General features: G+C 41.0%; 1 protein-coding gene and 2 long non-coding RNA genes across 3 annotated transcripts in view; 2 read left to right on the forward strand and 1 right to left on the reverse strand.

Moving 5' to 3' along the window:
• Positions 1-13,526, forward strand: part of LOC125618902 — a 23,775-nt gene extending 10,249 nt beyond the window's left edge. Inside the window, exon 2 of the long non-coding RNA XR_007350272.1 lies at positions 13,396-13,526. This is a non-coding gene — a long non-coding RNA (uncharacterized LOC125618902). The remainder of the gene's footprint in view (positions 1-13,395) is intronic.
• Positions 1-14,924, forward strand: part of LOC125618901 — a 27,146-nt gene extending 12,222 nt beyond the window's left edge. The window contains exon 2 of the long non-coding RNA XR_007350271.1: positions 14,215-14,924. This is a non-coding gene — a long non-coding RNA (uncharacterized LOC125618901). The remainder of the gene's footprint in view (positions 1-14,214) is intronic.
• Positions 13,527-21,480, reverse strand: Ecrg4 (ECRG4 augurin precursor). The gene is made up of 4 exons (XM_015505009.2): positions 21,184-21,480; positions 16,818-16,865; positions 14,261-14,418; positions 13,527-13,890 (listed from the first exon to the last, which is right to left on the reverse strand). Exons 1-4 carry the CDS (start codon positions 21,260-21,262, stop codon positions 13,729-13,731), a joined length of 447 nt encoding a protein of 148 aa, XP_015360495.1. The 5' UTR covers positions 21,263-21,480; the 3' UTR covers positions 13,527-13,728.
• Between the last annotated feature and the right edge of the window lie 5,562 nt (positions 21,481-27,042).

Below are 27,042 nucleotides of genomic sequence, written 5' to 3' on the forward strand. Positions count from 1 at the left end.
GGTGCTTGCGCGGCTGGCAGAAACTGCAGCGCTGTAACCCTGCGTCTCTATCCCAGCGCGCGCTGCAAACTCTAGCCGCGGGGCGATTTGCTGAATAAGCAGTGTTACCCTCCGTGCGACAAACCTCTCGCGTTTGAGTCCCCGTAGCCGATCCTCGTGCGATGGAAATCCTTCCTCCAGGTTCCGGAGCACCCCACTATTGCTGGAAATTCCTAACAAGATATCCTTTAGCCGTCCTGACTTGTCATACTCCCACACAGTGAAGCAGCACACGGGGGCAATGCACTCCCCTCGCAGCCATCTTCCTTCCCTCCTGCTTCACTTTTCTTGCTAAGGATTGCTTTGGCTATTCTGGGTCTCTTATTTTTCCAAATAAATTTCTTGATTGCTTTTTCTATTTCTATAAGGAATGACGTTGGGATTTTAATTGGAATCGCAATGACTCTGTATAGTCCTTTGGGTAGTATAGCCATTTTGACAATGTTAATTCTGCCTACTCAGGAGCATGGGAGATCTTTTCATCTTTCAAGGCTTCTTCTATTTATTTCTTTAATGTTCTGTAGTTTTCATTGTAGAGGTCTTTAACCTCATTTGTTTATATTTTATTTTTTGTGAAGCTATTGTGAATGGGGTAGTTTTCCTAATTTCTCTTTCAGAGGATTCATCACTGATGTATAAAAATGCTTTTGATTTATGGGTTTTGATTTTATATCCTGATACTTTGCTGAATTCATTTATTCTAGAAGTTTAGTGGTGGAGTTTTTTGGATTCTCTAAGTATAGAATCATGTTGTCTACAAATAATGATAGTTTGAGTTCTTTTCCTATTCATGCCCCTTTAATTTCTTTTGTCTAATTGGTCTCGCTAGAGTTTCAAGGACTGTGTTGAGTAGAAGTGGTAAAAGAGGGCATCCCTGTCTTGTTGCAGTTTTTAAAGGGAATGCTTCCAGTTTTTCTCCATTTAGAATAAAGCTGGCCTTGGGTTTAGCTACTTGTTAAATTTGGTTTCGTCATGTTTTCCCTGAGTTATTTTATATTCTTTTATTTCCAATATTTCTATTTGGTTCTTTTAAAATATTTCTAACTCCTTATTGAATTTCTTATTCATAGCTTTTATGATGTTGAGTATGTTCCTAGTATCCCTAGATTTTCTAGTGTTTTGAACGTGAAACGGTGCTGTATTTTGTCAGATGCTTTCTCTGAATCAATTGATGTAATCAAATGATCCTGTAAGTTTATTGATGTAATGAATTATGTTTATTGATTTCCGTATGTTGAATCCTTGCATTCCTGTAATGAACCCAACTTGATCATGGCGCACTATTTTTTTTTAATATGTTTTTGTATGCGATTTGCCAGAATTTGTTGAAAATTTTTGTATCTATGTTCATCAGGGATATTGGTCTGAAATTTTCTTTCCTTGATGTGTCTGTGCCTAGTATCATCTATCAGGATGATACTAGCCTCATAGAATTAGTTTAGAAGAGTTCTCTCCTTTTCTATTTCATGGAATAATTTGAGGAGTATTGGTATTAATTCTTTTTTGTAGGTCTTGTAAACTCAGCTGTGTATCTGTCTGGTCCCAGGCTTTTCTTGGTTGGTAGGCTTTTGATGGTGTCTTCTATTTCCTTGCTTGACATTGATCTGTTTAAATTGTGTATGTCTTCCTGACTCAGTTTGGGTTGATCATGTGCCTATAGAAATTCTTGTAAGATTGTTCCCTTACTGGTATGAAGTGACATTCTTTGTCTCTTCCGATTTTTTTGTTTGAAGTCTCCTTTGTCACATATCAGAGTAGCAACTCCTGTTTGTTTTGGGGTTCCATTTGCATGGTATTTCAGTTTATACGTTTTCACTTTCAACCTGTGGTTGTCTTTGCCTGTAAGGTGCATCTCTTGCAAACATCGTATAGTTGAGTCTTGTTTTATAATCCATTTCTGCCATCCTATGTCTTATCTTAATTGGAGAGTTGAGACAATTACAGGGAGATATTTATTAATTTCTACTGTGTTGATTTGTTTATCATATTTAATTTGATCATGTTTCTCATTTATTAGCTATTTTTCAAATTAGCTTTGTTCATTTTTGAACCCCAGGGTTCGTTTTTCATTTCTTCTGTGTGGAGTATTTTATTAGGTTCTGTGGTGCTGTTTAGTTGTCATGAATTCTTTTGGTTTCTGCTTATCTTGGAAGGCTATTATTTTGCCTTCGATTTTGAAGGATAACTTTGCTAGATATAGCAGTCTTGGTTGACAATTCTTTTCTTTCACGACTTGGAACACATCATTCTAAGTCCTTTGGCTCTTGCTGAGAAGCTGGAAGTGATTCTGATAGACTTGCCTCTATATATGACCTGTTTTTTTCTCTTGAGGCTTTTAAAATTCTGTCCTTGTTCTGTGCGCTAGGTATTTTAATTGTAATGTTTCATGGAGAGGTTCTTTTTAGATCTTGTCTATTTGGGGTTCTGAATGCCTCTTGTATCTTGATGTCCATCTTATTCTCAAGATTTGGAAATTTTTCTATTGTTATTTCCCTGAATAGGTTATCAGTTTGTTTATTCTGCATCTTACAACCCTTCTCCATGCCAGTGATTTTTAAATTTGGTTTCCTCATGTTGTCCCTGAGTTATTTTATATTCTAATTGTACTTACTTATTTCTTTTTTCTTTAATGCTGTCTGAATGTTCAAGACTGGCCACTTTGTCTTCTAACTCTGAGAATCTGTCTTTAGCATGGTCTACTCTATTAGACTTTCAACTGAACATTTTATTTGATTTATAGTGACTTTTATTTCCAATATTTCTATTTGGTTCTTTTAAAATATTTCTAACTCCTTATTGAATTTCTTATTCATACCCCATACTCACTTTTTCAATGCATTCAGTTATTTTTCTGCGTTCTCTTGGAATTCATTCATCATTTTTATAATGATTATTTTAAATACCTTATCTGATATTTCATCACCTTCAATATCTTCATGGTCAGTGCTGGTGAATTATGAACTTTAGGATGTGTCATGTTACCTTGGTTTTTCATATTTCTTGTATTTCTGTGTTGAGTTTTATTCTTCTCTTGGATGGTATTTCTCTTCCACCCTTATGGGCCATTTTAGGGTATATTCTTTAGTTGCCAAAGTATCCTAGAGTGATCTAGATTGAGACCTCTTAGTAGGTGTGGTATCCATAGCCTTTGCATTATTTCTGTATTTTTGCTGTAGCAATGGATGTCCATAGGTGGGACCTGGGGGCTCAGCCATAGTTGTTTCTGCTTGGGGCCTGGTTGTTAGTTTTGGTCTCTGTCTCTTCTATTCTTTGTATTAAAGGATGCTGAAGATTGTCATTAATTTGTGTAGGGAGCAAGGTGCACTGTCTTTTGATTCAATTGAATTCAGTATCAGAATTTCTACTCTGTGAACTTGTACTGCCCTGTGAGGTTCCCAGCACCTCACAGAATAGAGCAAAAGTAACAATAGCAACAACCAATGTGAATGATATATAGCATTAAAATAAATAGCCAGTCCCTACTATGACAGCTACAACACTAATTACCACACACACACACACACACACACACACACAAACCAAGGATGGCAGAGTCAGCAATTGTCAACAGTAAAGACAACAACCATGAACTAGATCTGACTTTAAAGGAAACATCAGGTGTCAATTATGTAATCCACAGCAGTAATAATTGTATTGACACTAATGGTTGGGGAAGGAGTTATATAAATCAGTTCTAAAAGATGGTTAAAATATAGTTAACTAAGAGAAAAGAAAATGTTAGGAAGGTAGAAAATAATTTGCAGTTTCAAAAAATGAACAGAAACAAGGCAGAAGAGATGTAGCAGGTGATGGTTGCAAGGAAGAAGAAGACAAATAGAAACAAAGTGAAGGGGAAGAGTGAGTGAGTGAGTGAGAGAGACAGAGAGAGAGTGAGTGAGAGAGACAGAGAGAGAGAACAAGAACAATAGAATTAGGCTGTTAGCAGGGGAAGAAAAGAGAGAAAGAGCCATAAAACAAACAAATGAAATCTAAACAAGACAAAACCCCAAAGCATACAAACCAACCCCCCCTTATCCTCAAAGGACAAGGCAAGAAATAATAGGTACATTTAAAAATGGTAAAAATGAAAAAAGAAGCAAATAAGTATATATGTCCCTAACCCAGTCAGCACAGCAAGAACACACACAGACAGTAAAGAAGAAAGGAATGAAGGTAAAGGAAATTATTCTTTTATTTATTTATTTTTTAGTTATAGTTAAACACAATACCTTTATTTTATTTATTTATTTATATGTGGTGCTGAGGACCAATCCCAGGGCTCGCACGTGCTAGGCAAGTGTTCTACCACTGAGCCACAACCCCAGCCTGAAAGGAAATTATTCTTAATGAAAAATGAGAGAATCATCTCCACTGATGTGATCAGAATAGTCAATGAGAATGGATGGTCACTGCCTATGTCCAACTCTTTTTCTTTCTGTTTCTTTTTGAGCTATTTACTGAGAACCAAAGTAAGGTCTGGGGGTTGTTAACCTTTTTCTCTTTTGATGTTGCTCTCTGATCTGTCAGTTGGAGTAGCCTCAGACTGAATCTGGTTGAAATAAGTCTCACTTCCCTTCTTATCAGCATGAGGTAGGATGGGATGGGAATTACTATCAGTTGGAGTTTTGTCCTCACAGACAGATCAGTGCATTCCCAGGGTGGGCCTACTGTAGAGTTCTATGAGTAAGGTGGGCTTTAGTTTAATCAGGCCTCAGGAGCTTGGTTGGGGGGTGTCTCCTCTGGAGAGATTAAACAACACACCCCTAGGGCCTGGCAGTTATAGATCTCTATTGGGGGTCTAGATCTCAGAAACCTCCCAGGAATTCATTGAGGACAAGAGAGCCAATCCTCCACACATTCTGCTGCTGGGGACCAGCCATCACAGGCTAGTCCCTGATTATATTCACACCCACCTGTTCAGATTCCAGACTCACTTGAGCTTGTTATATGAGCTGACAGACTCACAGAAAAAGTGAGTAGGGCTCCCTTTCACTTTTCCAACTCAAATCCCCCAGGGTACAATCTTCTCTGTGCCTGTTTCACTCACCTTCTGCTATGTACTTCCTAGGCCACGTGATATGTAGGCACTGTAAGGTCAGGCAGTGGTGACCAAAAAAAGGCAGATTTAAAAGGCTGCTGATTTGGTGCCAGTACCATGCTGTTTTTGTTACTATTGCTCTGTAGTATAGTTTAAGGTCTGGTATAGCGATACCACCTGCTTCACTCTTCCTGCTTAGAATTGCTTTAGCTATTCTGGGTCTCTTCAAATTAGTACAGCCAATTTGGAAAGCAGATGGAGATTCCTTGGAAAGCTGGGAATGGAACCACCATTTGACCCGGCTATTCTTCTTCTCGGTCTATTCCCTAAAGACCTAAAAACAGCTTACTACAGGGACACAGCCACATCAATGTTAATAGCAATACAATTCACAATAGCTAAACTGTGGAGCCAACCTAGATGTCCTTCAGTGGATGAATGGATAAAAAAAATGTGGCATTTATACACAATGGAATATTACTTAGCACTAAAAAAGAATAAGATCATGGGAAAAGGGGAATAGCAAGGATAGTGGAAGGAGACGGTCATCATTATACAAAATACATGTATGAAGATGTGAATTTGGTGTCAACATACTTTATATACAAACAGATATGATAAGTTGTAGTACAAAGATATATTAAGAATTGTGATGCAAAAAAAAAAAGAGAGCTCATATATAATGGCAAAAAAAAAAAAAAAAAGCTGCTGAACAAGGCTTTATTGAGATTTTGCTCCCAGGTGAGACCCTCCAGACCAACAGGGCAGGTCTGGGGAGAAGAGTGTGTGGCTCAACTGGACTGGAATTTTTATTGGGCTTAGGGCAGGAAGGGAGGGCTTGGACAGGAAAAGAGTGTTTTTAGAGTCCCTTGTCCTACTAGAGTTGGTCGGAGGAGCTTGCTAAGATCCAGGATTGGTCTGTAGACCCTGCTGATTGACAGGCGGTTCTGTCAGTGCCTGATTGGTGGTTCTTTCTTCGAGGGTTGCTTGGTGCTTTGTTCCTCCACCACCTCAAACCAACCTAAAGGCACCTGCCAGGACAGTGTGGCAGTGTTTGCTGTGATCTCCCAGCTCCTCAGCAGCAGCTGTAGTGGGGTTGCTTCAAGATGACTCCCATCTCAGCTCTCCCAGGCCTGTTGGGAAACAGAGAGCATCTGTCAAGCACCAGTGCACAGTGCAGCCTCTGGATCAGCTAAGATTGAAACTGGTCTTAAAAATCAGGATCAGGTCCTTGTTCCGGTCCTCACTGAAGATTAAACATCTGAGAAATGCCAGGGCAAAGACAATGACAATCAATAAAAAATGAACAATCAAGAACAAAGAAAAAATTTAAAAAAAGGTTTACTTAAAGGATAGAATAGAGAGAGAAAAAAGAGAGAGACTCCTCTGGAAATAAGGAGATCCAGAGCTCGTACCCAAGAGAATGATTTTAGGTTTCTTTTCTTCTCCTGTCCCCTCTTCCCATCCTGCCAAAAGGTGACTGAACATTGGGAAAGGAGCCATCCAGGGGGTACCTCTCCCCATATGCCCACAGAGGCAAGAAAGAAGATGCCCAGGGGGTACTCATTAACATCTCCTTGCTGGGAAGAACAGTTGCCTGGAGGCTGGTAACCTTGGCAACAGGTTTTGAGGAGGAGGAAGTGTTCTGGAAGTATTAGCATTTTATTTCTTCTTAAATTAGCCCCCATCTTCCCCAACCCGATCATTTATTATCTATGCTATCTGCCCTTTGCCCCAGTGAAGCAAAGACAGTTTGTGGGGGAAATAAAACAGACTAGATATAAAATGCCAACCTACCATAGCATAAAATTTGGAGAGGGAATTCAAGGCACATGTGTACTTCCTGAAGAAAACTAAGACTGGCTATTGGTTACCTGCAACTGTTGTGGAGTATAGTATCAAATACTAATCTAGACCTTGAAAAGAAGTAGAGGGGAAAGAATCATTGAGCACTGAAAATCAAAAGGGTCCAAAAGAAGGAAGAGGGTGAGAAAGAAATAAGTGAAATAGGGCAAGTCAAAAGTCCCAAATGTTATGTTAGAAATAGGGGCTGTGACTGTAGCATAGCTCAGTTGTAGAGCATGTCCATAGCTTGTTTGGGGTCCTGAGTTCAATATACAGTAAAATAAATAAGTATTCATCACAGTAAATAAGTGGGTTAAATTCTACAGTTAAGGCCTTAATTGCTCTTTTAGAAACAAAACAAAATTCAGCTAATACTCATTATAACAGACATATCTAAAGCACCCAGAAAGATTAAAAGCCAAATAAAGAAAAGATAGACCAGTAAAGTATTAACAAAACAGAGAGGAAAATTCAGGCAAAAATTAAAAAAAAACAAAAAAACATTACTCAAAATAAGGAAATTTGCTACATAATAATTCCATTCACCAGGAAAATGTATCAGTTTCAAATTTGTATACACTACACTACTATATTATGTATCATCCCATAATATACAAAGCCAAATCAGCAGAATTAAAACAAAACATGATCAAAATCATCACCAGAGCAAGAGTTCTTAGTAAATGCTAGAATGACAGACAGATAGACAGAACACACACACACACACACACACACACACAAAAGAAAAAACACCTCAGTAAGAAAAAAGAAGTGTGAATGGTAAAACAATGCAGTTTGAATGGAGGGACATGACTGCATCGCATATCTGGGAAAGATATTTTTTTTTAAAGCACACATGGAACAGTGCTGGCCATAATACACTTCAAAGGGTCCACATCAGACAGACCATGTTGCTTACCATAGTGCAATTAAGTTAGTAAACAAAGATGATTAGAAAAATTCCCTCACTTGGAAATTTAATAATACAATCAACTCATAGATTAAAATATAAATTATAATTGAAATTGGAAGATTTCACCATCTAATTTTTCACATCAAACTCCTGTGGCACAATACTTGAAGTATTAAGTGCTTGTGTTGAAGGGTGGGAAGGCTCAAAATGGAATGTAAAAATAATTAAAATCAAAGACCCACAAAAATGGAAGAAAAAGAAATAAAAACAGAAATTCATGAAATAGAGAACATAGACAAGGTGTCAGCAAGGCAAAAGCTTCATTGGGATGTGAATCATCTTTTAAGGGGGCAGAAATAAAACTGAATGGAAAAAAGAACACAATCACACATACGAAGAAAAACAAGACAAAAAGACAGAAGAGCCAACACTTCACACACTTCAGAACTTTGGTATCGTGGATAACATCCTGGAAAAATAGAAGTAAACAAAACAGACTATAAAACACAGATCAGAATAATTCTTTAAATGTAAAAGAAATGTAATCAATAGTCAAAATTTTTCCCAAAAAGAAAATACTGCATCCAAATTTCTGTATCTGAATTCAGGAAACAGATAATTTCATTCTTACCATTTTAACAAAAATATTAGTGAAAACACCCTCAAATCATTGTATAAGGCCAGCATATCCTTCACACCCAAATAGATCAGAAAAGAATGAGAAGGAAAGCTACGGGCCAATCTTATGGTGGATGCAAAAATTCTAAATCAGTGTTTCCAAACCAGATCCAGCAATGAATGGTAGCACATACCTGTAATACCAGTGACTCGGAGGCTGAGGCAGGAGGATGGCAAGTTAAAGGCCAGCCTCAGCAACTTAAAGTCTTAAAATAAAAAAAGAACTTGGGGGTATAGCTCAGTCATAGAACACCCCTGGGTCAAACCCATAGTACCTCTCATACACACACAATTTGGTTAAATTACAGAAATTTAATTACTTAATTGATTAATATTAGATATTTTTATTAATGAAATTCACCATATTAACAGATTTCAAAGGAAAAGTGACATTTTCTCAATCAACAAAGAAAACCCTTCCATAACCATATAGAACATAAATATTTTTTCTTAGCACATTTTTAGAAGTAAATTTTCTTACCTTGGAAAGGGGAATGGCACTGGGTAGTTTTAGTGGTCGACTTGAGCAAACTGCTAGTCACCTGGGACATGGTAGAGCATACTTGTTGGGTATATTTTTGAAAGTGTTTCCCAAGATAGGCATGTGGATCTGTGAAGTGAGTGGGGAAAACCTTTCTGAATATGGGAGGCCAGGGCCTGGATAGAACAAGAAGGCAGGAGAAAGAGGGAATACAACTTCTCTCCCTCCAACCTCTAGGCTTTTCCTTCTGGAGGGGGCTAGTTTCAGTTGCTACTGCCCTTGGACACCAGACACCGGGTTCTTTGGCTTTGAACTCTGGCACTTGTACCAGTGGCCCTCCATAGGCTCTTGGGGCTGCTGACTTATGATAGAGGCTACAACATTAGCCTTCCTGATCCTGAGTTTCTGGATTCTTGGATTGAGCCATGTAAGCAGCCTCCCTGGCTCTCCAGGTTGCAGGTAGCTGTTGTGGAATGTTTCATCCTCTCTGATCATAAGAGCCAATCTAGTGTGTGTGTGTGTGTGTGTGTGTGTGTGTCTCCACTCACACGTGCACATACAAATGTTTATTGCCTATTGGTCTGTTCTCTGGAGAGTACTGAACAATACAGGCATCTACAAAAAGCAACCAGCCGACTTAGCTAAAGGAGAAGCACGGGAAGAACTTCCTTAAGATTAGAAGTAAAAGATGTCTTCCATCACCCTCCCATTCTTCTCTTGAGCATTGCTCTGTGCTTTGGGCCAGCCCTCTCAAGAAACAAAACAAAAGCTGTAAGGATGAGAATGTAAAGTGGTGGAGCTGCTGTGGAAAACCATATGGCTATTCTTACAGAAAAATTAAAACAAATTATCATAGGATTCTGCAATTCCAAAGAGAATTGAAGCAAGTTGTTTTGGTCAGCTTTTTTTCCCTCTGCTGTGACTAAAAGGATCCAACCAGAACCATTGTAGGGAGAAAAAGTTCATTTGAGGGCTCACAGTTTCAGAGGTCTCAAGTCCATAGAAGTCCAGCACCATTCCTTTGGGCTCAAGGTGAGGCTGAACATCATGATGGAAGAGTGGGGCATAGGGAAGCAGCTCATATGATAATCAGGAAGTAGAGAGAGAGAGACTCCACTTGCCAGATACAAATATATACCCCAAAGCCTCGTCCCAAGTTCCCACCTCCTCCAGCCACAACAAAACACTTCAGTTATCACTCAGTTAATTCCTATCAGGGGTTTAATTTATTGATTGGGTTAAGGCTTTTACAACCCAGTCATTTCTCCTCTGAACTTCTTGCATTGTTTCACACTTGAGCTTTTGGGGGACACCTCACATTTAAACTATAACATTCTGCCCCTGGCCCCCAAAAGCTCACAACCATCTCACAATGCAAAATATATTTTGTCTATTTCCAAGAGTTCCCATAGTCTTCTCTGAGGCTCAATGCAATCTCTCATTGTGAGCTCCTGTAAAATTAAAAGCAATTTACAAGTATCCAGTATATAAAGATACAGAGTAAACATTTCCATTCACAAAAATTTGGTCATAGAAAAAAGGGATGGTACCAAAGCAAGACTGATATCCAGGTAGGCAAAAAAGTCCTGTAGTTCTGTGTCTGGCCTCTGGAGCACACGGCATCGTGATGTTCTCTCCAAAGGGCTGTGTAGCTCTACCCCTGTGGCTTTTTTGGTTGCAACCCAAGTGGCCTTTCTGTTGACTTGTCTCTGCTTAATTCCTGCAGTTTTCCTAGGACAGTGCCCCACATTATTGGCATTTCTTAATTTCAGGGGTCTCCACTGCAGCTTTGGCTTCCTCCTCAAATCTCTATATCTTGTCTTCTCAGGGAGTGCCTGCAGGGACTCCGACCCTACTGCACTCTGCTTTGCTTCCAAGCCTTCCTTTGAAATCTTGGTAGAAGCCTCTATGACCCCCTAACTCCAGCATCCTGCATTCCTGCAGAACCAGTACCACCACATGGTTGATGCCAAGGTCTGCCGCCATCTTGAGCAGTAGCCAAGCCTTCAGATACCTTAGCTGCAGCAGCCTCTGGGTAGCTGAGCACATTGAAAAACCTTTTTAGGCCCCTTTATGCAAGAAGGATTTCTGACTGGTCTCTTCTCAAGAGAATTTTCACTTTTACTCCCTTGAGCCTGAGATGGAAGTGGTCTTGCCCCTTCTGAGATGCCCTTAAGCCATTTTTCTAATTGTCTCTGGGCAAAATCTTTAGCATTTCTGTAGTGGCAGTAATGTCTTTAACAACTACAACTTCCTTAGCCCCAGTTTTATTCCTGCCTTTCAAGTTCAAGTTTCTCAAATCTTTCTGCTCTGCTTTCTGCTCCTGAATATCAAAGTAACTTGGCTAAAAGCTGCCAGTAGTACCCATATCACTTGCTGAATGCTATACTGTCCAGAAATTTCTTCTGCCACATAAGAAGCTCATCACTTTTAAAATCAGCCTCACAGAAAGTCTCAGGACACGGACAAAACAGCCAGAACAAAACAGGAATGGCCTCTAGTCCAAATTCCAATAGAGTCATTCTCTGAAGCCTCTTGGGCCCTGTCTTCACTGTGCATGATCCTATTGGCATTCTGTTCTTCTGAGCTCCCTGTAGAATCAGCCATTAAGCTCCCCTTAAAACAGTTTAAAGCATTTCCAGCTGGCACTGGTAAGCATCTCAAAATTCCTCCCACCAAATGCAAAATATTCAAAAAGCTTCTGAACCATATGGTCAGGTTAGTCACAGCAAGGACCCCACTACATGGTACCAATTTCTGTTTTAGTCACTGCTGTGACTAAAACATCTGACCAGAACAATTGTAAGAGAGGAAAAGTTTATTAGAGGTCTCACAGTTTTAGAGGTCTCAGTCCATGGACAGCTGGCTCTATTCCTTGGGGCTCAAGATGAGGCAGAACTTCTTTGCGGAGAGTGTGGCAGAGGGAAGCAGCTCATATGGTGATCAGGAAGCAGAGAAAGACTGCAGTCACCAGATTCAAATATATACCCCAAAGCCATGTCCCCAAGTCCCACCTCCTTCAGCCACACCCTACCACTTTAGTTACCACTCAGTTAATCGCTATCAGGGGGTTAAGATTGGGTTAAGACTCTCACAGCCCAATCATTTCTCCTCTGAACTTTCTTGCATTGTCTCACATGTGAGCTTTGGGGACACCTCACATCCAAACTATAACACAAGGGCACAAAGACATACTAGTGTACCCATTCTCGTTGCAGCATGATTCACTATAGCCAAAAGCTGGAGGTGACCCAAGTGTGCATTGACATAAGTGGATAAACAAAATATGGCATAGATGATGGAATGTTATTATACTTTCAAAAGGAAAGAAATTCTGACACACTACAGCATGATGAATCTCAAAGGCATACCACATGAAATAAGCCAGACACAAAAAGACAAATATTGTACATTTTTGCTTGTGCCAAGAACCTAGATTAGTCACTTTCATAGAGAGAGAAACCAGGTGGTGGTCACTAGGAACCAGGGAAAGGGCCATTTGGGGAATTACTGCTTAATGAATTCAGAGTTTCAGTTTGGGAAGGTGGAAAAGTCCTGAAGATGGATGGTGATGATATGAATGTACACCTAAAAATGGTTAAAATGGTAAATTTTGTGTCATCATATATTATCACAATTTTTTACAAAAGTCATATATGAGTATTCCCAAGAAAGAAACAGATGAACTTTAATATGTAATTGCCCATAACCACTTGTGCTGAATCCAGTGTTTCCTGCTAAATCCAGGGTTATTTTTTTTTAACCTAAGATTTATGAAGGAGGGTGTGTTTCAGAGTCAATAAACAAATTTGGCATATAGAGTCTTTTAGTGGAAAAGTAGGAAAAGGCTTTCATTAGATTGTCACATTCCCCTGGATGTGTGAGAGTGCTTCAGAGTTGTCCTACCAAGCTTCCCATCTCCTCCCTGCAGGCCCTCTGCAGCTCTGCTTCCTGTGATGAGTAAGGGCTCAGGCCCTCACTGTCCTCCCCCGCTCCTTCCCACCTCCTTCCTCCCTCCCTTTCCCCCCCTTTCTCTTCCTTGCATTCACTCATATTTTTTAATATAATATAAATTATATTCTTTAATCTTCTTAAATTCTTTGAAAAAGTTTGATTTTTTTAAAATTTTTAGATGAGCATGGCACTTAAATCAACTTAACTTCAGATAATTTTCTATTGCTCTTCATTTCCTGAATGATCTAGCTTTGTTTCCTGGGTTGTCCAGCTGTGGCTCAGGGGCTGGAATCCAAAAAGCCTTAAATGCCTGTGGAATAATTAGAATTCTACAAATCAAGTCTTGCAACTGGAAATCATTTTCAACTAGATTTTCTCCTGGTTTTATATTTTGTACTTAGTATAGACTGCATTTTAATCAATTGAAGAACTCTTTCTTCATTACAGTGTCTGCCTGGGATGTGGTAAAAATTGCTGTGATCATAATGGCTCTCAAAGGATGCTTCAACTTTAAAACATCAGAGGAACAAGAAATGGCACCAGCTTAATTTTCATCCAAATAAATTCTGAGACTTCTATTTTTGACAAAATGCTTTTATTTCCAGTTTTAAATGATATATTGTTAGAAGCTTGCATGAAATATCAAAAGGCGCTAAGTCACAAAAACTGTGTTGAAAAGACCCACTGAAATAAAGCACAACAGAAACCGCATAGTGTAAGGGACTGTGAGATTCCTAAGGCAAGCACCTTGGGTTCCGTGTACATCTGTGGCAGTGGTGGTCAGTAGTCATCATAGTTGACACTGGCTCCATGCCTAAAGCTATGGGGGCTCCGGGGTCCAATGGCAGAGTCTTCATCATAGTGACGTTGGTAGTAATCACCATAGTAGTCATGTCCATTTCGATCTCTATTTAGCCAATAGGTGATGTCATCTTCAAATTTCTGGAGGAAAAGAGAAAGAATGATGGAGAATGGATTTAAAGACACACAGTCCCCTAAAAATCACAACTTACCAATGGCTTTTCTCTATGGTGGATTTTCTTCAATGATTAACAATGCTTACTATGAATAACTATCTCCTTCTAATGTTCTTATACACAGATATCAACATGACCAGATACCAAAAAGGGGTATTTTCCCTCAAAAGATTTTGTGTCTCCACCTTAAAACTTTTGTTGTACTAGTTGTAAATATACCCAGACTCGGCAATAGAAAATAGACTAAACCCAATAGCCATGTCTCATTTCTTATGTCCTATTTCCCCAGCCGGCCTCTCTCCCTACCAGCCCACCCTGCAGGAAAGTGCACCCACCGCTTCATCAAAGCCCATGTAGAGGAACTGCTGGTACCACTGCTGCACCTCTGGCCGAGTCCGATCCCACAGCTGCCGCTTCTGGCGCTTCATGCTGCTCAGGAACTCTTTGGCTCTATTCTCATCCATGGCCACTTTTGTCTCAGTCAGAGCAGGTGCTGAAATGAGCAATTTCCACCCCGAAATTGCAAAGAATGATTTTTTAAAAAACAGCAGTTTTTTTTGTTGTTGTTGTTGTTACTAGAATCGTACTGTGGGTTGAACTACTTTTTAAAATTTATGTGTAGTAATTGTACATATTTATGGGGAACAGTGTGATAACTCAGTACACGTGCAATGTATAATGATTCAGTTGATAATTAGCATTACCATTTCCTTAACCATTTATTATTTCTTCATGTTGGGAAGGTTTGAACTCCTCTCTTGGAGTTCTTTATAAAATATGTAACAAATTGATATGAACTATAGTCACTAGAACATTAGAGCTATGCTGTTGAACATTGGAACTTATTCCTCCTACGTACTTGTCATCCAATCTCCATGTTTCCCCTTTCCCTCAAGAATGTGTAATAAGAATTGTAATGCAAAAAAAAAAAAGAGTACATGTATAATGGCATAATTTTGGTGTGAACATACTTTATATACAGAGTTACAAAAAATTGTGCTGTAAATGGGTAATAATGAGTATAAGGCATTCCATTATTGTCGTGTATGTAAAAAATAAATAAGTAAGTAAATAAATAAATAAAAAGTAAATAATTTAAACTAAAAAAAAAAAGAATAACTTTTGTTATTGGAGTGTAGCCACTCTTATACACCGCATCATGTACAGGATGGCTTTGCCTCTTGATTATTCTTTCATGCATCTGAGACAATACAGCTTCACGTCGTCAGCTCCATGCTCTTTGCTCACAGCATTTTCTATATGTGTATAGCCACTTAAAAGAACTGGGACTTATTTTCAACATGTAGCTTTTCAGGGTAGCAATGAAATTCAGCTCATTCCCTGAAGACCACTCACCATGCCCCTAGCCCAGGGCTCAGCAGGGGCTGGTGGCTTAACCCCTGGCCTCTTCATTCAGCAAACAGAAATGGATATCTAGTGCCACACATGCTTAAAGTGTATGTTCATTTCATATATAAGCAGGGGGATGAAGTAAGAAAAAAGAACTGGACGGATGCACCTTGAGAGAGCAGGGATCAAACCCACCTAGCAGTGCAATAGGGGTTCATCGCAGGCTGCTGGAGTACACAATGTCCTATGGAGGCATCTCTGGGCCTCATAGTCTGATCACTACCCATTCTGTTGCATCTCAAAAGGTACTAACTTTTGCTTGAACTGCTTCCCATGTCTTCCCATCATAGTCTCAATGTCTTAAATGGCACCACTTCCGTAGGATGTGCCTAGGAGACTCGATGTTGTTAGGAAGAACTTATGGGATAATGAAACTAATAACATGGATAAACATCAGGGCTTGTTGCATGGTCTTTACACAGGAGGTGCTTAGTATGTGTTTCTGGGCTTCATGTGAATAAGACTCAAGGATATACACCCAGGAGTCATGATTATCTCAGCGGTTTGCTCACTTCTGATTGGCTGGCTCTGTGAGAGTTGCTCACCCGCAGGCATCTGTGAGGTGATTCTGTTATGACCAACCAGCCTAGGGAGGGGACATTGCTTTCCAAATCAGAGATAATCCAGGGCCCTATGAGTGGCCAGAAGGAAGCTGACAGCCCCCTCCCAGGAACTACTTTCTCTCGGAGGGGTCACCTGAACTCCAGGCACCTGTAGGGCATCCCTGAGAGGCAAATGCGAACTATGGGAACAAGTGATTAAGGGCCTCACTTTGGGAGCAGACTTTAGCCCATGAGAATCTTCTGTAAACCAGGAGGGAGAAAGAATAAGTGATCAAACTTCATATCAGAAATGTGGTGGCACTTTTTAATTTCTAGGATAATTTTATAGAATATGCTGGCTGGGAGAGGGAAAATGACATTCATGAGACCACACAATGGATCCAATTGACTTGGCGGCAACAGGCCCAGAACCCGTATTTTGTGACTATTTTAACAACATCTTGCTGCTGTCTACAATATTCATCTTAGGAGCACTTCTTCCAGCAGAAATTGGCAACTAAAAGGTATCCCTATGGAAATGCCCTTCCACAATTGCTAATTACAGAGAATGCCACAACTAGGCAGTTCTAAGCCCGCTCCTGCTATGACTTCACATGCTCTGAAGGATATGCCCAAGTTTAGATGCAAGCTCTAAAGTTCTTCATGGATCTAAAATAAATAGCATTCAGTTGACACTGTTGCACTGTTTTGTCTATACTGACAGCTTTCCAAAAAAGAACCTACACACATTTACTAGCAATAATATTTATCTAATCAAATACCACACCACATACCCACAGAATAAACCCTTCATATCTTCAAATCTTTTAAGAAGTAAATACTTTTGATTTTCCAAATACAAGACTGGACACATTCAATATTATCATTTCATTTCCATCCAGTTAAGAATGCATCCCTTATCCATTTGGGGCATATTTACCTTCTCGTTTCTGAAGCATCTGCTTGAGTTTATTTGCACTTATGCCGCCTAAAGGAATAAAAACAGAAATCAACTTCAGAGTTGCACTGAATCCTTGAATTTTCAACCGTAAAAATAAGTTGGTAAAAAATAATCTCAGACCCCTGTCTTGATTGCTAGTTTGGTAGTGTTGCATATTTAACACTTTTTGCACTCTGATTATTCAGGAAAACAATCTGGGGTTCCTGAGGCTAATGTCGATGATGATGACTATGACTGACCAAGGACATTACAACTGGAGCTACTTCCTGGGAAAAGTGACATAATTCTTGGAGGCCTGGTGTCTAATCATGAAGGACAGCCATCTATCATATGTACCTTCCTGAAATCATTTACTTCATGGTGTAACTCCTCCATCCAATGGAGTCCCTCAAGTTCCTATTCATCCCAATCTTCAGAATATGAGATTATGTGGAAGTATGGTTTTGCAGAGGAACTATGTTAAGGATCTCAGAATGATTATTATTCTGGATTTAGGGTGGGCTCTAAGTCCAGTGACTGGTATTGCAAAAAGAGAAGGAAAAAAAAACATCAAGGCAGAAATTAGGACTTGGGCTACCACAAGCCAAGGAATATTCTTTAGCTCTCTTAAAAATTAGCCCAGTTTTGTACTTTGCTCTGATCATCCTATAATCAAGCTTTGTTTTTTTTTGGGGGGGGGGTGTCTTTTTCATTTTTTTAAATTTTTTTTAGTTGCTCAAAACATTACAATGATCTTGACATATCATACATTTGATTCAAATGGGGAACATAATCTTAATCTTACTTTTCCACGTGTACAGACTGCAGGATCACATTGGTTATACAGCCACGTTTATACATAGGGCCATACTAGTGTCTATTTTATTGTGCTGCCCTTCCTATCCCCCCTCCCCTCCCCTCCCCTCTTATAATCAAGCTTTATTAAGATCATTTGCTATTTTATTTACTCTGTTTTTGAAAGAGTTTCTAATAAGACCAGTTATTTTAATAGAAAAATAACATGTCTGTCCTAAAAGAAAACCCACCTCATGACTGTACAGAAGAATTTGATCCTTAACTGTACTTGTCTCATGAAAGGTGGACCCAAAGCCTCCAGAGAAAACACTTGGAGTATCCTGAGTAGTGAGTAGAGCATCTTTAGGGGTAAGAAACTGGAAACTAGGTGCAGAATGGGGAAATGCCTTCTTGACAGGGTTCTTAACCTCAGTCCATGGACAGATTCTGAATTGTCCAGAGAAAGAAAATTGTGCCTCCTTCTGCAAAGGTACAATTTTGGTGGACTAGAAGCCAAATGCTCAAAAGTATCTGGGGGTCAAAAAAAATTAAGAATCTCTGCTTTGAGCTGGGGGTGTAGCTCAGTGATAGAGCATTTGCCTGTCTTGCACAAGGCTCTGGGTTTGATCCCTAGTCCTGGTGAAAAAAAAAATTAAATTCCTGTTTTATTGTCAATAATACTTTAATAAAACCAGGGGAAAATTTTTTAAAAAGAACCCCTGCTTATATAATCGACTATGTAGTTGAGGAAATATGTCACAAGAGTCACCAGCTGGCTGCTCACTGCTCTAAGCTGAACTGTATTATTCGTGTGCCTGTGCTTACAAAATTTGAATTTAAACCTCTCTGGACCACATTGCTCACACAGCCCATGGTTTATAAGCAGCCTCCTCACCTATTAACCCCTGTAGGCTTTGGGATCTGAGGGCTACTCCCTTCCTTTACAATAGCTTCACCATCCAAGGAACCTACTGGCCTGGCCTCTGGGATGGGATAACAAGCTTCTAGAACTTACTAAACTATTTTCTCCCAAGCATTTCTGTCATAACTCATGGGTACAGTGGCCACACTTTCTAGCTCTCCAAGGGCAGCTTTAATTTATACCAATTGTCCTGATCAATTCATGACAGTGCCTCCTTTTGCTCTCCAGAGCATTCCATTATGGATGATGCTTATATAACCATCCTCTATTTGTAGAGGTTGAATGACATGGAAATGGCTTGGAAAGCATCTCTAGAGACCACACTAAAGGGAGGGGAATAGAAGTGTTTCTTGTCCTCTTGTCTTGCATAGGAGGGCTGGGTGTCTGCAGCAACCTCAGGGACTGCTCTGATATTTGATTCCGTCCACAACCTCTCATTTGAAGAGGTCATGAAAAACATGGAGTGGTGGTCAAAGGAGAGTGTCCAGGGCAGACTAGGGCCCGAGGATGTGTAATAGGAGAAAAAATTGAAGGCATTTTGGTATTCACCTAGAAACTTCTGGAAGGAGGACTAGGATTTGACCACTGGATCCTAGATTAGGGCATGAAGTAATGTTTCCAATGCCTGGGCAGCCACCAAAAGATGAAACAAGTGGCCCGAGAAGTTTCTGTTAGGAGATACTGAGAGCAACTGAGCATAAATCAACAGAGTTGAGTACTTGACCAGGCTACCATAGAATTATTTGATTAGATGGGGTGGGGCTACTCTTAAAGGCTGAATTTCCCTTCTAACCTTAAGAAGCAATGAATAAATCTATGAAAATATTTGCCAAGCAGATTGATACATTTCTTGGCACTAAAATTAGCATCCATAAATGGCATAACACTTGTCAATCTCTGAAAACTCTCAGGTAGTGCATACAGAATTATCACTCCTCCATCTGTTTGCTTTCTGTGAAAGTGCTTAACAATTAATGAGTGAAATGTGGTCTTACATTGAAATAGATATGGGACTTAGGTATTTATCATAAGGCTGTAATTTCTTGCAGCGAATGTCTGTTACTACTGCTCCAGAAATGAGAGTCCCACCAAATCTCAGCTATGCCACTGAAAGGAATAAAAAATAATGGATGTGATGTATTTTCTGTAGACATTTTTTTTAATCTCAGCATCATCAGTTATTATTTCTAGGCTGTGTTAATAAGCACTTTAGTATTTATCAAATCTAGTTATCTGGAATCAGATTGCCTAGCAGATTCAGAATTACAAGATGCCCTTTTGAAGGTGCTACTATTAATAAATTTATCAAGAAGGGATCATTTTCTGCATTAAATTTTTTTGGATCTCATAAGGAGTCACCTTTGGGATTCCTTAGAGATTTTCATTTTCGGTCATAAGACCTTCTACATGTGTTCAACTTAATGAGGATAATATTTTAAATGATTTCTACAGCAAAGTTCTTGGCATGGACTAAAGGAAATATGAGCCCTGGAAATGAATGGCTTATAGCCAGCATTCACATGACTTATTCAGATGTGCTTCTTTAAATGTGAGAAAGAGGAGGGGGTACATACATCATGTGATGGGAGATTACTGATTAGTTTCACCTGTGGTTGTAATTTAGAATAACAACCTCCCCAGCCTGAACACTGCCCACCCCCCATTCTAAAGACCCTAGGACCCCCACCCCTTGCCTGTGTCCCCTCAGCCTGGAGTTTGTTTATCCATGCCTGTTTTGAATAAGCAAAATACAGCAAGAGAGCAATCTAGTGGGCCTTCTATTTCCATTAGATAGGGCCCAGCTACTTTGTGACAGAACAGGAGCTTGGGCAAGTAAGTCACTTTGTGCTTTCTGGCCCCAGGTCCCTTAGCAGTAAATCTGAGGTTCCAATACCTGAGTTGTAGCCTCAAAGATGGTACAAGAGGTCAGCTGTGAACCATAAAGGATCAAACAAGGGGAGGGTGGTATCTCAGGACAAAACATACACTGTGGGATTGAGGCTCTTAAGGCAGAATCTGTGAATCAGGAAAGTTGTGCCTGCCAACTTCCTTCATTCTGAGTGTGCCTGTGAAGGCACTTTAAATGGAAAATGGTCAGGGAATTATCCACATTTTCAGCCTGTTCTCTGAGAGATCCAAGGAATAGAGAAGGTAAAGCATTACTGCTTTGGGAGCAGTTCCCTATCTGGGGTGAGGCCTGCCCTCAGTCTTGCAGACTGGAACAATATTAACTGTTTCCCAGCGCCTGCCTGGAAGGGACTCCTCCTCATGATGCCACCAGCCTCCCCCTCGGTCCCCTCCAAGGACAGACACCACCCCCATTAAAAACCCCTCAGTCCCTTTCATTAATCCCTGAAACTCCTCCTGGCTACCTTTCAGACCTCTTTTCACAAGGGTGCCTCTCGGATCCGAGACCCTCCGCCCGTTGATCCTGCCTCTCTTTCTCTGCCTGCTGGAGTGCACCACTTCACACCACTTTGGCAGTGGCAAAAATATAGAACTTGTTCTGCTACAGCCTCTTGGTCCTGTTCAGGCTGAGGTTGGGTCCCAAGGCCCCATCCATCTCTGCCGGTACCCAGGCAGCGCCACCCTGTGTCAGCCCCACCCTGGGACGAGGCTCCGTTCTCTGCCTCTCATCGCCCCACTCACCTGGACCAAGGCACAGCAGCAGGAGCAGCGCCAGCCCGGTCAGGGCCAGGACAGCGGGCCGCGTGGAGGACGCGACCATGGCAGCGCTGGGCAGGCAGGAGGGCGAGGGGTGCACGCGGAGCTGCTGCACGGGGAGACTGGGCTTGCGGAGAGAGAGGAGCAGGCTGCAGGCGCCGCTGCGGGAGCTCCGGGTGTCCTTGCCGGGGGCGGGACCCGCCTGGTGGGCGAGAAGCCAAGTGGGCTCCAGGCCCAGCGCCACCGAGGCCAGTCCTCCCTTCCCGCTTGTGAGACTCGCTGGAACAGAGAGCCCAGTGGCGTGCACAGCCCGCTGCAAAGCTGTGAAGACCAGTTAGGTTCCCCCAAGCCAGGGAGGGGCAGAAGGCATCCACGGGATGCCCACCCTGCCAGCCAAGCTCCAGGGCCTCAGGACACCGCCTCCTCGTCGCCCACTTTCTCGGCCCTCCCAGCAGCTCAGACTGCTCTGTGGTTCCTGCTGGGCACAAGTCTTTTTCTATAAGCTTCCCCATCTCCTTCTGTCTGGGCTCCAGACCCTGCTCCTTCCTGCCTTGGCTTATAAGGTAACCTCTGGAATTTCCTTAATTCCTGAGCTGCATTTAAGGATGGCTTTGGCGGTGCTGTGTCTCGTGATATATGAAAGACTCCTCAGTCTGGGTCCAGAGCTGCAGCTCAGGAAAACATCTAGCCACTCCTCTGAGAAACCAGAACCTCTGAGGCAGCAGCCCTTAGCAGAGCTAGGGCTCCCCTTTGTGCCCTGTTTTCCAGGCGGCCTAAGCCGGCTGTGTGAAAGGGAAGTGATGAGAATGCCAACTGCCAACCCAGTTCCAGACCTGTTCACTGTGGAGGACACTGAGAAGCCAAGTAGGACTGGGCTGGTGTGTTGCTCAGAGGTAGAGCTTTTGATTAGCCTGTCAAGGCCCTGGGTTCCACCTACCACACAGCAACAAACAAAAGCAAACCTAAGACAAACTTATTCCTTACTGGCCTTTAGTGGGTCACCTCAGCTCTCTTTAGACTTCTTCTACCAAAGGATGGTGATGGGAAATTAGTCTTTCCCATTTGAGATCTGCCTGAGAGGCAGCTAATGACCTGTAATCTTCATTTACTTTCTTGTTTTTTAAACCTTCCAGTGGCTAAGTGCTTGGCACCTCTCCCTGTAATGAGCTCTCCATGTTATGCCGTTAACTTTCTCTAGCAGGCAGGAGGGAAAAAAGTCTGTTAACTTGAGTTCACAAAGACAGATGGGGGCAACTAAAGAAGAAAAGTGCTTAGTGAGCCTCAGAGTTACAGGACAATGACTCCAGAGGTACAGGCAGCCTGTGGTACCAGAGAGAAGCAGAAAGAAAACACTACACATCAAGTCATCTTAGAGAATGCTGGTAATCCCTTCAGGAGACCAAATTTATAAAAAGCAACTGGGTATAGATTTAATTTTGCCTGAGGACAAGAAATTTATCCACTAGGAAGAAAATCAAAATTCTGTTTGGTTTGGTGTAGAATAAACATTATGTGTGTTAATTATGTCTTATTTATCTTATTTATCTTGTGGGGCTCCTCCTCCTTGCCCCACATCTCTGCAAGCATTTACTTCTAATACCTCTCTTAACTAGGATCTGATTGGAACCAAGTTCACACAGTCAATGAGGATAGGAGCCACCTTCCTGGAAGATTTTTCTTTCTCCATCTTTTAGCATCACACTTAACATTTCTTATCCTCTCAACCCCTCCCTTCCCACTGACAGTTAAAAGTGCAGACTGGTGGTTTTGTTGGGATTTTGTTTTTGTTTTTGTTTTGTTAATTCAAAGATTCTAAGGGGCAAAAAGTCAGCATTAATTAACTCACATAGTTGTAACACTTAAAAGATAAAATAAACATTAAATCTCAGTTTTGATGGTCTATATTTTAAAAAACCTTGATTTGAATTGATGAGACAATCAAGGCTCCCACAGAAAAAAAGAGTTTTAAATAGCTACAAATAAGGTGATAAGACTATTTCTTGAGAATTAGACCTTGTCTCCTTTCCCCAGGGAAGGAATTCACCTGCCAGGTACAACCTGCTTAAGCTGACATTGGTGGGTGTGGGGACCAACGGAGCAGCCATGTTCTCCATGGAACAGCAGTGGTGAGAAGATTGTACTACAAGTAAATCTTGTCAAAGCTAAGTTCATACTTTCTAAAAAAAAAAAAAAAAGTGAAAATGATTGCCATTTGATATAAAGGATCTACTTGGTATCCCCTGGGGCTCCAATGTTCAGTAGCAAAACAAGAATGGTTTGTGGGAGATTTTATAGATCCCAGTTAAGTGGGACATGACACATCCAAAATGATGACTGAACTCTCCAACGCTACCAAGCTATGAATGCCCTCTATAGTAATGCTTTTGTTGGAATAGATCATCATACGGAAACGCACAGCAGTCAAATGCACCATAATGACTGAGAAACAACATGATCAGCCACTGTTTCCATGTGCAACACAACAGTGCAGTTTGGAACAGTCCTCTTCCAAAACATTTCATCAGTGATATAAAAAGAAAAAAATACTCTTAAAGAATCATAGTTACCAACTGGAAAACATTCATTAATGAGAAGGCATGTTAAAGGGTAGGAATTATGCCTGTATCAGTTTAACCCAATTCAATTTAATTCCATGTCGATATCTGCTTCTCAAAATGCTCAGTGAACACCTTTGCCTGGATAACATTTCAGAGGAATATGCCTTGGGCCCCACGCTTCTTGTCATATACATCATGAGCCCCATTTTACCACCACCAAGAAAATTGGGCACAGGGCTCTCTCGTTGCCTGTCTCATTCACATTTTTCATGCCTTCTCATTTAAGCTGGTCTGGGGTTATCCTGGTCCTATTCTTGGGAGATTTCTTTTATGTCTCACAATTTTAGAGGAGAGCTTAGGTCCTAACCCTTATGGGTACTTCTTTAAGTAAGAGGTTCTGAGATTGATAGTGTCCCCCAAGTTCCATATGAGGAAACAGCTCTCCTGATAAACCACAAGTGTCCTGTAGCAGGGGACAACTCACTCTACCTTCAGAGGTTCTCGGGAAGGTTCTGCTGAGAGACCCTAGGAGCTGCTAAACGAATTGTCTTTCATTTACATATTTGCTCAACAGTATTTGCTCAGCGTCTTAATCTGTTCAGGCTGCTCTAACAAAATATCACAGACTGGGTGGCTTATAAATAATAGAAATTAATTTCCCACAGTTTTGGAGACAGGAAGACCTAGATCCAGATGCTGGCAGATTCAGCCCAGTGTCAATGTAGCTCAGTGGTACCGCACTTTCCAAACGTGTGAGGCCATGAAAAAAAATGTTTTGTCATCCTCCCACATACAAGGCCCTCTCTGTAAATCTGGTCTGATTCTGTACTCCATTGTTTTTAAAATTTGGTCTGAAAATCCCAAGGAGCTTATGTCCATAGTTTCTTGGGTTATACTGCTGGAAATCTGATCTATTAGGTCTTGAGTAGAGCCCACCAGTCTGTAATTCAATAAGAAAAGACAAAGAAGAGGAGAAGGAGGAGGAGGAGAGAAGAAAACGGTTCCAAAGGTATGCTGACGTGAGTGGTGCTCAGTGGTTCTGTGAGAAGCTCAGCTCATTGTCTCCACCAAAACTTACCTCTTCCCCTCAGCCTTTACCTGCCTTTAACGATACACATCTTTTCTCCCCTCATAAGCCACACCAAACGCAGGGACCTCATTTCTGTGATTGAGCAGGGACACAGTCCTTTAATTCCTGTTCTTTCTGCATCACCTACTACCTGTGATCATAAATCACCTGTCCTCTCTAGGCCTGGGTCTGTAAAATGGGGCAAGTATTATCTAGTATATATAGAGAGAGAGCCTCGTATACATTTAGCATTCAATAAATGTTAAGAATTGTTATCATTACCCAATTCCCCTCCTGCCTCTGTGTTATGACCCCAGTACTCCTCTACATGTGGACTGCCTTCCCTTACCCAGCCTCACAGTCCAGGCCCAGTGCTCACTCATTCTGGACAGATCCCAGTCCACCCCACAGCAATGTCACACACTGTCAAGCTTCTGAAACACCATCTGGACAGAGGAGCATGTGAAGTGCCATCATCCCATAGGGGTGCCATCAGCTGAGCACACCTGGGAATTTCTGCAGGAAACTCAGCACAGGACAGAGGACAGCATCTGGTGTGGAATTGCCACCAGTCACAAGAGGCCTCAGAGACGATAGACCTACGCAGTGCCACGTCCAATTTGACTGGATCACAAAGCCAACAGTGATCTTCATTTTAGATCATGAATTTTTTGTAGGTGTGAAAATGATATTATGGTTACTTTTTAAAGCACTTATCTATTAGAACTACATTCTGGAGTATTTTTGTATAAAATGATACAATGTATGGGACTTGCCTTAAAATATTTCAGGAAATGAGTGACATTAATAAAACTTTTTTCCAGGAAACCATTTCTGCAGTCCTTGACCCCAGTTGTGAAGTGTACACTTACTATGGTCTGAATGCTTGTGCCCCCACCTCCCAAATTCACATGTTGAAATCCTAATGCCCAAGGAGGTGGGGGTCTTGTGAGATGATGAGGTCATGGTGGTGAAGTCCTCATACATGGAATTAGTGCTTTTATAAAGGAGATTCCAGGGAACTCCCACAGCATTTCCACCATGAGAGGTCACAGTGAGAAGGTGGCATCTGTGAACTAAGAATTGAGCCCTCATCAGACACTGAATCTGCTGATGCCTTGATCTTGGACTTCCCAGAGCTGTAGGAAACGAGTATCTGTTGTTTATAAGGAACACAGTTTATGGTGTTTTATTATAGCATCTCAGACAAAGCAAGATAATCAGGGATCATTATTCTATTTTCTGCTTATATGTATTTATAAATTTCTATAATAAAGTTAAAATATAGGGTCTTAGTGGCACCCCATAACCTATAGAGTATACAACCTACACATGAGTTTCAGCCTCTCTCTTTTGCCTTTATACATGTGCAACACTATTATTTTCCTTTATACTTACTGTAGTTTCCCCAAAACTCATTTCTTGATTCTATTTTCTGTACCATCATAGCTTCTTGGCTTCACTTACCCGATTCCCACCCTCGAGTTGGTACCTCATGTCTACTAGTTACTTTTTCAGTTACCTGTCATTGTTTCAAAACAATTATTTCATTATAGCCCACAGTTTTCTAGTTCACAAACTTGAGCAGGGCTCAGCTGGGTGGTTTTCTGCTCCATGTGGTGCTGAGGGAGCTCTCTTGCAGCACTCAGCTGGCAGATGGACCAGACTGAAGAATCACAAACAGTTCTGTCTGGTGCCATGGCAGGGATGGCTGGAAGGCTGGACTCAACTGAAGTACCTGCATATGGCCTCTCCTATGTGGCATTTAGGAAAGAAATTCCAAGAACAGGTGTTCCAAAAGACAAAGAGTGAGCTGCCAGGATCTTAAGGTCTTGGACAGGGAAACTCTCACAAGTGGATGCCATTGCATCCTATTGGTCAAAGCAGCCATAAAACATAACAGCATTCAATGGATGGGCAGAGACCCCATTTCTCAATGGCAGGACATCAGAGAATTTATGGCATTCTTTCATCCACCACACCCATCTGCCTTTCGGCCATGCTCAGATGCTGCTTCCCTCTGCGGTCCTGAAGCACCCAGCCTTTCTTTTGAGTTCCTATGACCTCTCTTTTCCCTTAATTATTTCATAATTCTTAGATTTATTTGTGTCCCCCCTATCTATTTTTTCCCTTAGCTTTTTAGGATTTTTAGCTTCTTCATTTGTTTGTTCCCTTTTTAAAATTTTAAAATTGATCAGTGAATACATGTTACCACCT

The sequence above is a fragment of the Marmota marmota genome, unplaced genomic scaffold (assembly GCF_001458135.2).
Source record: "Marmota marmota marmota unplaced genomic scaffold, marMar, whole genome shotgun sequence".
Classification (NCBI taxonomy): domain Eukaryota; kingdom Metazoa; phylum Chordata; class Mammalia; order Rodentia; family Sciuridae; genus Marmota; species Marmota marmota.